The 12,258-nt window shown below is 31.4% G+C and overlaps 1 protein-coding gene across 4 annotated transcripts; it reads right to left on the reverse strand.

Moving 5' to 3' along the window:
• Positions 1-1,876: 1,876 nt before the first annotated feature.
• Positions 1,877-9,985, reverse strand: LOC115952764. Of its 4 annotated transcripts, XR_004083533.1 has the most exons (9): positions 9,893-9,985; positions 9,466-9,628; positions 8,365-8,470; positions 7,245-7,427; positions 4,740-5,252; positions 3,841-3,924; positions 3,668-3,763; positions 3,377-3,497; positions 1,885-2,537 (listed from the first exon to the last, which is right to left on the reverse strand). XR_004083533.1 is itself a non-coding variant. In XM_031070005.1 (8 exons), the coding sequence occupies exons 2-7, from the start codon at positions 9,511-9,513 to the stop codon at positions 3,702-3,704; spliced, it is 996 nt and encodes a 331-aa protein (XP_030925865.1). In that variant the 5' UTR covers positions 9,514-9,628; positions 9,893-9,985; the 3' UTR covers positions 2,966-3,497; positions 3,668-3,701. The 4 variants fall into 4 exon arrangements, 2 of the variants coding, with proteins under 2 accessions (XP_030925865.1, XP_030925868.1); XR_004083534.1 differs by lacking the exon at positions 3,668-3,763 and having other exon boundaries at positions 1,877-2,537; XM_031070005.1 differs by lacking the exon at positions 1,885-2,537 and having other exon boundaries at positions 2,966-3,497.
• Between the last annotated feature and the right edge of the window lie 2,273 nt (positions 9,986-12,258).

Consider the following 12,258-nt stretch of genomic DNA (forward strand, 5'->3'; position numbering starts at 1 on the left):
GAAATATTTGATTATTTTCACTATATTACTCTCGCAATTATTTTTATATATTCTCAATTGCTTCTTAAGGGGCAAATTTGCTTTTGTATTTTGTTGAATTTTGTTTAACAGTTGCTAAAGCAACTGAATTTGAGTAAAAAGACCATATTTCAAATTGACTGCTTCTAATATAAATTTTAGGAAAAACACCATAAAAATACTTTATTTTATAAATAATTGAGAAATGTTATTTCCACAATACTTTCACAGAAAATCCTAAATAGCAAACTGTTACTGGTTGTTATTGGTGAGATCAAATTAGAACTAGTAACAATTTTACTATCTAAAATTTGTTGTGAAAGTGTTGTAAAAACATTATAAACATAGCACTTCAAATGAGAAATTTAGGTTTGAATCTTGTCTACACCATTAATTGATCGATGTCTTAGAATAGTGATTAAGAACAATTATTATGGAGTGGACGCTATAGGATGAAATTCTATTGTATCAATCAAAAAGGAAAAAAAAAGAAAAGAAAAGGAAAAGTTGGAATTTTTGTTTTTATTTCTATTTTTTTATGGAAGATAAGCTAGGATTTCCAAATAAAAACAATAAGATAATTTGAGAATATCCAAAAAAGGATGAACCTGATATTTTACTTTAAAAAAAAGAAAGAAAGAGATTTCTATCTTTTAATAATTATATATATTGTATAAAAGATAACTCAAATCTTTAAAAAAAAGTTATAGTGAGAGATAAAAAACATAAAAAGGTGAGAGGATAAAAAAAAGAACAAAGTTTCTCTCCAATCTAGTTTGGAGAGAAACCTTACAAACTCATCATATGTTTGGAGAGAAACCCTACAAACTCATCATATATATTTATATTGAATGTGAATTTTGAAAATCTAACCGTTAGATTGCATGTTCTTATTAAATCTTTAATGCTTACAAAATTTCAAGAAAATCAAAGATCAATTGTTATGTAATCAAATAAATGTTATAATTTCAAGTTTTTGTAATCTAAAGTTGTATATAAAAAAAAAAGTTAATTGATCAAATAGTAAATAATATCCAATTTAAAGAAAATTTGATATGTATGTTAAGAACATAAGGAATATGAAATTCAAAGGTTAGATTTTCAAAATTCACACCAAAAAAAAATATATATGAAAAATTTGAAAAGTTTATTTCCAAACTAGTTTGGAAAGAAATTTTGTTCTAAAAAAAAAATAGTTATATAGTTTCAAGTTTATCTCAAAGAAGTTGTAATATTTCAATATTTGATTTTGTTTCTTTTTTACTTTGAATTTGACTATAAAAAAAGCGGAGGGTACGCTGTTTAAAATTTTGGGAGTTTTCTCCTTTCAAAAAAATAAAATAAAATAAAAATTGGGGTTTAATTTTTTATTATTATTATTTAACTTACTTATTCTCATTCGTTGAAAAATTTTAAGTTAATTGATTGCTGGTATTTTAGGAAATTCAAAAAATTGAGTTCAAAGCAGGGAATCCTTTAAAAAATTGTACAGATGAAGGAATTAAAAACTGATTTGTGTAATACCACATAATTACTCAACCACTCCCTCCATTACTCTCTAGGGGCTGCCTGCCATGTTGCCATGTAATATAGTGTAAGGGTCAAGTTAACAGATGTCCTTAGGACAATTTTTAATAAACCACAATAGGAAAGTTTTGATACTATTTTTATGAAAAATATAAAAAGTTGTTAGCAACATTTATTTCTTTATTATTCTTCCAATAAAATGTTTCTAAAAATAACTCTTAAACCAATGCCCTTAGGGCATTGGTTAACAATTCCTATGGAGTAATAGATAGGATTGAATGCCATATCAGTGGAATTCACTCCTATATAAGAGGGTGATTACATAATCCAGATAATACAGCGCAAAGATCGAGTTGAGATCAGAGCAACACAAGTGCATTGAACTTTTGCAATGAAAATTGATTGGGATTGAATTGGGCTAAAAATACAAATTTGTGAATGGTTAGAGCCATGTTCAGAACAGTCCAAACTAGCTCGAGTCGATGTTAGATTCCGATTGTCCCAATCTATGTACAAACTAGAAACCATTTCAGCTATAGCTCTAAAGTGGCAATTGAATGAAAGAGTTACTGTTTTGAGTATGAAGGGTGTGGAAACTGAGAAGATGAAGAGAGAGTGGTTTTGCCAATGGAAGTCTTGGTTAATTTTAACATGTATCATTGGGACAGTATCAGTTTCCTAAAATTCAGATAAGGCAACCTATTTCTATAAACAAATATTCATTGATAAATTGTTACCACCATTTTTTTTTTTTTTTTTTTTTTTTGGGGGCTATGGAAATAGGAAAACAACTATTTATCAGAGACAGAGGACCCCATGTTCCCACTCCGCTTCTTGTCCATATTGACAGCTTAAAAGCGTGATGTATGACTGGAATCCCACAAACCGGGATGAGTAAGCACAAAAAAACAATTTATTTAATTGTCTTCATTTCATTAATGTTTCTACATTCTAGACCCACTTCTCGTCCTAGCTTTCCCCATGGCACAAATCTGCAAAACAACTGACTGATACCATAAGGTTTTATTTTCTTATTCCAAAAAACCTAGCAGCACAAAATCACAGAAAAATTCACCGAAAATTACCCAATGGTACTAAAGAGCGAAATTTTCCATGATTTTTTCTAGAATAAGTTTATTGACCCACCAAAATTGATAACAAATTTCACACTTGTACGAAGTGGCAAGTTGTTAACAGTAGATAATAAAGTAGTGTCACTAGTGTGCAATCAATAATAACCTGCCAACTCAACGAGTGTAAAATTTATTGTGAAAACAATTGTGTCTATAGCATTGCTCTTTTTTTTTTTTTTTTTTTCTTGTGGCAAGGGTCTCACTTTTTTCAGGGATTCTAAAACTGTAAATAATTTAAATCCAAATTTTCTAAGGATTTCATGTTAGCATGATAACTTGAGACCAAATGGCACAGAGAATTAAACTTTACCTAAGAATTTTTATGAGATACATACACAAATCAACGAAGAAGAAAGCCTTTTCAAATGTATCATGAAGCACATGTTATCCAATTTACATTCTTATTGCATTGGGTATAAGAGACATTACCAAAACTTTAAAATCCACATGGAAGATTTTGATCCTTAGACGCATCTATACGTCCTTGTCAACTGTCAACCTCTAATTCTAATGAAAGGATAGTAAAGATTATCCACAAATCTATCATCATCATACCAAAGTACCAATATTTGTTTCTGTGACACAGACTGTGCAGTAAGATCACCTTCTCATGGTCACTGAAAACCTATTTTCAACATCAGTTTTAACTTCCCCCCAAATTCTTTTCCTACAGAAGCACTCCAAATGTAGATTCTTACCAATACATAACGTCAATGAGCTTCTACACACCAATTAATACCTTCAAGGAATTTAAAATCCAGTCTCTCCAATTCTACGATGCTATGTACAGACACTTCTATCCTTGGGTTCTTGTTAGACCTGTAGCAATAAAACACAGGATGAGCAGTTAATTGTGCTATAAGACTCACAAAATTACTAAGGAGTGTCAAGATTGTGTTTTTGAGGACTAAGGGCTTTTAACTACAGCTGGCAATTTGCGTTGTGAAGAGATAGTGATGGCATATAAGTGAAAGCAGCCCAGCAACTACCTCAAATAGCAGACCAGTAGATATAGCTTATTCACTATTCACTCCCAAAGTCTTCACAACTCAAGCCCTCTGATATAGATTCCAACCTTTTATTGTCTAGTGTAAGGCCAACACACCAATATCAGTTTCAAACTTTGAAACATGAAACATGAAAAATATGGCAAAAACCTAACCTTGATGTTCTCTGTCACGAGAATCGAGAAAGCTTTCTGAATCTGTTGCTAGGAAAGGTGATCGAGGGTAAGTCTCCAGTATATCTGAAATTTTCAGATGTATTACATTAATACTAAACGTACATACAATGTCTTGGAATGATTAAAGCTACGCATACACCTAGATACATGTTCTAATACAAAGTAAGATCCTGTTCATAAATTTAGTTAGTTAAAGCTATGCAAAAACTCATGCACACAGTTAATGGCCAACTTTTAAGTTGATATCATCAACTGAACTCATATAGCCCAATCAGCATTTCCACCTAACAGTCTATAATTGTTTGTATTACAGTATTTATTTATTTATTTTTTTACATTTTTGGTTGAAAGGGTTTTCATTCTTTCTCAGATGAATTTTACGAACAAAACAGTTGTTCCACTTAAACTGGCTGAGTTCCAGCTGCCTCGCTGACTAGAAGAGTAATCTTGAGCAAAAATAAAGGAGGAGCATATAAAAACTGATGCAAGAGCACAACCAGAAATTATTTCAATATTTTATTAAGGATTTTCATTGGATAATTTTATATTTTAAGTTTTTGTTAGCTAAGTTTGAATTGTGATAGGGATTAAAATTTCATGTTCTTAGATAGGGATTAGTTTAGTATTTGGATTAGTAATTGAGTTTGGCTTAGGATTAGTCATTTATCTTTATCTCTTATTTCTTGGAAGCACTATAAAGCTCCAGATGATTTATTTTGTATTCAAACTATTTTGATTAAGAATATTCATTCATGCAAATTGCATTTGTATTTGGTGGTGAATCCAAACAACTGTGGGACTGTTCTAAGGTGGTGAAGCCTAGGCTGTCCCGCATCGTTCATTCATGAGAGAGAGAGAGAGAGAGAGAGAGAACATACCAGAACTCTGAGAAAAGTCTGCTGCCAGGTCTGAGAGACTGAAATTTCGAGGAATCTGGCCTAAATATCCAAAAGAAGAAGATTCCATATCCAGAATTTGTTCATTCAGGGGTTGTGAGTTAGACTCTACACTGGGGAAAGATGCAACAGATGCATCCCCAATTGTTGGACGCAATTCCAGGACATTTCCATCAGAGCCAAACATGTAAGAGGAACTGCCAGAATATCCAGTTTCTGATTTGATTATCCCACCATTTATTCCTTGAATCATACCCAAGTTTGAGCTCTGAGCAGATAGCATATTTGGTGGGGCATCAATCCTACTAGAATGAGCAGGCATTTGAACAGCAGCATGCATATTTGGGTGCAACAATGATCCACCATTAGTAAATGCATTAGGCACACCATTAGTAAATGCATTAGGCAAACCGGAACCAATAGGGTGGTGGATATTTTCTGCCTTCACAGCTGGTCCTGTATGCTCTGGGCCATAGCAAGCTGAATTCTGGTGCACTGTCAAATAAAGTAACTATCAGTTGCCAATTTAATGAAAGTATGACATGCCATAACAAGCATGTGCTGGAAATGAAATTGTCCAAGGGAGTGATCAAGGAAGCATTAATTGAAGTGCCTTAACAGTCCTCAGGCCATCCAATAAATATGTAACAGACTAAAATATGGCATTTTGAACAAAATTAGCCCAGCATTACAAAGGAAAGACCAAATTATGTCCACCTCCCCTCCTTTGCCCCCACCCAGCCCACCAAAAAATGCCAAATTCCCCATAATATGAAGTTGGCTACATGCCTGTAATTATATCACATGCTATGCTTACTTTTGTCACCAACTTGATCAACACTTATTCACAAAGCATTATCAACGCAAATAAAGTTGGCAATCATTTTTCAATAAGTTCCAATAATTAGCATATCAGTCTTTAGTTTGCATGTGCATATGGTGCATTCCATGCATAGTTTTACAATTGTTAGACATTCATCCTGTTGAAATATGATGTTATGGCATCTACACAACCAACAAGTAGTCCTAATTTTATATAAATCACTAGCAACTTCATTAATCTGGCATCCTGACTTCATGAGATGTTCTCTTTTAGGGAAAAAAAATCATTTAATACATCAAGAATGGAGGCCTACATTTCAACAGAGTGCCAACTTCTAAAAAACGGTTCGCATACAAGTGCAGCATTTTCAGCTATGTAAGCAATCTCTGGATTATTGACCAATGTGGATTTATTAACAATAAGAAGCTCCTGTGTTCTATCTCAGAACTTTTTAAGGGTTTTGTTATAGTACAAACACTGGATCCTCTTGAAAAAGGTTGAGAAACTACATAATATTTATCAAAATTTAGGGGGAGAGAGAGAGAGAAAGTAATAAGACCACTCAGCTATGATTTTTGAATATTAATCCCTCGTAAACAGCCAATCAACCTAACTAAGCTGCATTACTGCTCATGGTCCACACCAGATTAATGCAACAGTAAAACAATGATGAGATGTAAGTTCATGTGAGCTAAAATTAAAGTCACGGTTAGATTAGATAAAAATTGAAGATTATTCCACTCTCTCTATAGAATTTCTCACATCATTCTACTTCACACAAATATTTTTTGATAAATATTCTACTTCACACAAATTCTCAAGCTTATACAGCAAGAGCCATTTGATAATGGGCTAGCATTGAGTTTCTAGATATTTTGCTAAACCACATTTTAGGGCTTTAAGTTTTCCATGAGCCATACAAATCCCTAAGAAATGCAATCAAGAGATATACCATAACTGAAAATTACTGGTACAAAATGGTGGGTCAACATGAACCCCTTTTCCTTTTCTCCAGTCCACCTATGCAAGCCAAAACTAGAGGCTTTCAAGATTCAAAAGAATAGTCATAAATAAGACATTTAATTTGTCAGAATGTATTGTCTTTTGTGACACTTGCAAGCAATTTTAGTAGTGAAGGAAAAATTTTAGGGGCTGTCCCCGTTCCTCTAGATATTATTAAGAAAATTTAAGGAAGTGAAAATGGGGTGATATTCTAGTAAACAAGTATAAAAGATTGACCAAAATAAAAAGAACTACAGAAGAAGCAGGGAAAATGAAATGTGCTAGGGATTAAAAACACTCTCTAGGCCAAACATAATATTCATCTCATAAGTGCAGCAAAGTGAAAAGGCTTCTCTATTTTCAAGTGACAGAGCAAACTGTATGTTATCCAAAGACAAAGATGCATAACCCACTTACATAGCAGCCATAAATTCCAGGAAAATGCTAAACAAATTTACTCCTGGGATTAATTTAATGACTAGTATTATGCAATTCAGGGCTGCTCAGGAACTGAGAGCAGTAAAATGCAACTTAGAACAACTAAACCTACAAGTAAAGCCGTCGGCCAAAATGGACTTCTAGGGATTATAGAAATAACCCTAGTTACTAAACTTTTTTTTTTGATAAGTAACCCTAACTACTAAACATAGAAAAGGTCTTACATGATGAGATATGAGATCCATTAGAGGTAGGCAGTGAAGCAACTCCACTTGATTGCATCTGACGCATTAACTGCACCTGTTGATCAAGCAACCTGTTGAATTCATTTATTTGTTGCTTCACCATCAATCTAAGATAATAAGCCCTGAAGAAATCTCGATTTTCTTCTTCTAGCTTCTGCCAAACTGAAAAGCAAACAAGATACTAAGTTTGTGAAGGGGAGAAGGGCACAGCAAATGCATAACGACTGTAAATAGAATTGGGTGGGTAAAAAAAGCATTCAGAAATATAAATTTTCTTTTTATGAATCCACTAAAAACTGTGGGTGCATGGATCTGATTTCTCATCATTGATTCATAAATCGACAATACAAAAGCCTTATCTTGCTTGCTCTTCTTTTGAAAGAAATTGCTTGAGCAGCTGCAACTGCACTGGGTTTATTTGTTTAAGTTGACTGGCAAGGAGAAGTTAGTATAAAGCTTTGGATGGAAAGCGCTGGGGAAAGATAAGATATTGGATTAGGTTGAAGGGCCGGGCAATCCTATATTTCTGAAGAAGTCGAGTGATAAGTTTGCAGTGGTTCATGACTCCTGATTGCAACAGGTTCGTTGATGACTCAATATCCAAGTAGGACAATGAGCAAAAAATTCTTTTAGATTTCAAAGTTCAAACTTACTTGGTAACCATATAACACAATTACATGAGCTATGGTCATCTTGTAAATTAGAATTAATAATATAAAAGAAAGCCATAAAAGAAGCATGAATAGCAAGGTTTAGAATGCAAACTAAACGAGTTGTTTGGGCAATAGGCCAATGATACTTGATCAAAATTGGTCTTCGACATGCTATAATTTCTCCTTTTTTCTTCCTTAAAAAAAGAAAAAAGAAAATTGAAGCTATGCAATTTAAGGAGTTAATTTTCTAACTCTTCTAAAATTAACTTAATTATCAAAAAAATTACACTGTATTAATTTATTATCATGCATTTTTTTTTTTAAATTTTGAGTATGCAAGAAATCTCCATATATTGCTTGTGCAAATAAAACCTACTCGTATCTGTTTCAGAACACATAAATAAAATGAAAATAATGACAACTATCAAAAAAGTATCCATAATTACCAAGTTCTGTAAAACCAGGCTCTATTTTTGCCTGATCCAATAGAGTTTCCACAACCTCCTTCTGATTCATGTACAGTTGAAGACATCGCTCTATAAGATTTTGCACCTGAAAAATCAAGGCATATATGCCCCAGAAAAGGGAAATAAAAAAGATCAGGACAGCCAGATTCTTTTTCTTATGTACAATACTTGGACTAAAAGCATGGTTTACATTTTTCCATGTCATCAACATTCTACGGTAGGGTTCATCCCAAGAGCTCAGGGTTCAAATTGCCCCATCCCCCACTATTGAATTATAAAAAAGGGGGTCAAACTTTGGTGCGATAGCAAGTGCCTTCCACCCAAAGCTGCATATGTCGTGGGGTGTGTGTGTGGTAAGACTACCTAGCAATCACCTCTTCCAGACACCACAGATTTGGGAGTTTTGTTGCACTGGGTACAACCTTTAACATTTTATCAAGGTTCTATGGTAACTCTGGGGTATGGTACCCATCAAAATCGTTTATTTCGCTTGATTTATTCTTGGTAAAATTAAAACACATGCAAATACAGGCTTCGAAAAACACGAGATACAGTACAATTCTCGCATTTAAATAAACATTTACTAGCACTAATTTAACATCTGTTTAGATAAGATTTTAATAATTCTATAACGGAGTTACCCTAAAAAATCTAGAAAATCTCAATCCATATCCCCTTATATCATACATACATACAAACACACAAAATTTAAAATAAAAAAAAAATAACAAAAAAATTTAAATTAAAAAAAATTAATTCAAGAAAAAAAAAAATTATATTTAACCTTATTCTCCAATTTCTCTAAACCTAAGCAATAATAGTACCACAAACACACATCACAATACAAATTTAAAAAAAAAAAAAAAATTTACTGAAATCAAAATACAAAAGATGAGGAAAAAACAATCATTATTCAGAACTAAACAAGTCAATTACACAAAGAATTTTAAAAACAAATAATCAAAATACACAAAAAGGAGCAATTAGAAGAAGTATAAACCTATATAATTACTTTTTACTAATTAAAATCACTATTTTTTTAATCGAAAAAATTAAAGAAATTCAATCTGAAAAGCTTACCACTTGTATATCTTGGCGCGAGACTCTTCTAACGGAACCGCTCGACATTTTTTGCACGCAGAGAACCGAAACGAAAATCACTATAAGAACGAACGCTGTGAGGAATATTCGAAAATTGAAGCTTACTTTTCACGCTGATTCTCGTCCACTTTCAGCTTAAAACCTATCAAAATAATCGAATATTAAATCGCTTTGATCGAATCAAAAACAAAATTTCACAGCAACGAAAAAAAAAAAAACGAAGCTAATGATTTTAGCTGATTCGCTTACAAAAAAAAAATATATATATATATAGAATGAAAATCCAAGGGTTTGAATTTGATTATTATGTAACCAAAAGCTCAGATTTGTGAGGTAAACCAATAGAGTTGTGAATATATGTAGAGAGAAAAATTTGGAGCAAATTGGTGATTTTAATGGAACTTACCGGAATTGGATTCGAAAGAGAAAGAGAGAAAATTGGAAGGTGACGAAGCAAATGTTCGCTTTTTATGGTGGAATCGGTTTGATATATTTTTTTTCTTTTTTAATTTTATAAAAGAAGTCATAGCTGGGAAGAGTTTTAATTCCAGCTTACTACTAAAAATTTATTGTAAAAAAATAAAATTTATTGTAAAAATAATATTATAAAAGTAACATTTTTATCATTTTTTTTAGTCCAACCTTCTATGCATTTGTTAAAAGACTTTTTTTTAAGTAAAATTTGAAATCACTTTATAAGAAATATAAAACGCGGTAAAAAAAATCAACTTTTTTGTTTTGAACTCTCAGAAGTTACTAAAAGTATTGTTTAAATTAATACCTTTTAAAACATTGGTTAACATTTTTTTATTTATTTTACAGTCATAAAAATAAATAATATATTAATGATAAATAATAAAATAATATTAAGGAATGCTTTTTGGGATGGGAATTTATTTTACTAGTAAAACTGTTGTGTCCGCATTTCTAGGTTAAAAGATTTTGGATGGGTTGGCTAAAATGAAGTGGATAGTACTGGAGGCTGACACGTAAAAAAAGGTAGGGTCCACAGGCATGGGAGATCAGTTGATTTGGACTCTCATTATTACCACCTGATCGAATTCATTTATTTGGCTGGGGGCGGGTTTTTTCTTGCTGTTTACACTTGCATACTTGGATCGGATTGAGTCAATTTGTGGTCAAAGACAATGACTCGAGGATGAGCCTGGCACGTAAATAACACTTCCAGAAGACTTTTTTTTTTTTTTTTTGGAGAAGAAACATTTCCAACACTTGATAAGTTGATAGTAGATTGGGTAATTAGGATTTAGGAGTCCTATTCTAAAATTGTGTTATATATATATATATATATATCTAGTTTTCCATGTCTATAGGCCACAGGAAAATTCATTTGTATCATTGTATGCCTCACAATTATTATTTTAGAATAGGATTCTAAAATTGTGTCCCTTGCATATGGTTTTGGCAATGCAAGAATATTAAATTATATACCTTTAAATTTTGGTAAATTGTCTTTTTTGGTCTCTTAAAGTTTACTTTTGTTATTTTAATTAGTTTTCATATTTGACTTTTCTTTTTTTAACAAATGAGAGTATCTAAACCTTCGAATATTCTCTTGAGTGTATGCAGTCTTCCTTTTCGTACACATCAGGTTATTACAAATAAGAATCTCATAGGAGTGGTCTTAAGATGTTGGCAAGAAGTTTCGAAATTTCATGGATATCATTCATGAGGTTTAGGAACTACTTAGCTAATTCCTTGCAGTTTGATCGAACCTTTCTAAAATGACATGGTTTTGGCTTTTCTCTCAATTCAAAAATTACATTGAGAAAAATTATCCTTATATATATATATATTTATATATTTATATATTTTAATGTATGCATCACATGTCTAATAGGTAGTGGAGCCTACACATCTATAAAACCATAATGTGAAACGTCTAATACACGCATAAGACACATGATACATATTCTGCTCAACACATTTTGGAGAATGAGGCAATAATTTTAAGTGATGTATTTTATCATATTCAAATATTAATTGAATAATGTTCATATAATTTTTCATCTAAAATATATTTTTCTTTCTTTTTGAGATGCAAAAGTTATACTAATTATGCTTTCATATTCAACTCTTGCTTATGTTTCCCTTTTTACTCTCAATATGGTTAAATTTGCTTAGTCTTTCTTGTGATATAGTTGATCTTAAACATGATTTTTATCAATTTTGATTTTGGAAAACTTCTTTCCCCACATACAAGTGTAATATGTATTGTCAGTCATATTCTTAAGCAATACATGCAAAAGAAAAAGAAAAAGAAAATCTAGTCTTTTTATATAATTTAATACATTAAATGGAGTATTTTTATCTATTTGTAAAACTTCTTCTCAAACCTTTAATTTTAAAAATTAATCTAAACCATCAATATCATTATAAATACAATGTTTGAGATAGTCACTATTTCTCTTGGTAATATTTGATTTTAGTATTGAACATTGGATTTTAGTAATGAATTTGTATTAAAATCTATTAATTTTGATTTTAATTTGATATAAGCAGAAATGATGAGTCTATTCATCTTTCATGTGTCTGGGAGATTGAAAATTTTCAACTAGAGTAAACTGTATTAATAGTGTACAACATTTGAAAAGATGATAATTTCTAAAAATAATTTTTATTTTTTTAAAATTTTGGGCTTTAATTAAAAAGTTTACACACAATAGATAATGCATTCAATTGTTCAATAAAGGGTTTTTTTTTTTTTTTTTTTTTTGTTTGCTAAGTGAGGGGCCTTAGTTTATTATTATT

Source organism: Quercus lobata, chromosome 7 (genome assembly GCF_001633185.2).
Source record: "Quercus lobata isolate SW786 chromosome 7, ValleyOak3.0 Primary Assembly, whole genome shotgun sequence".
In the NCBI taxonomy this organism is placed as follows: Eukaryota; Viridiplantae; Streptophyta; class Magnoliopsida; order Fagales; family Fagaceae; genus Quercus; species Quercus lobata.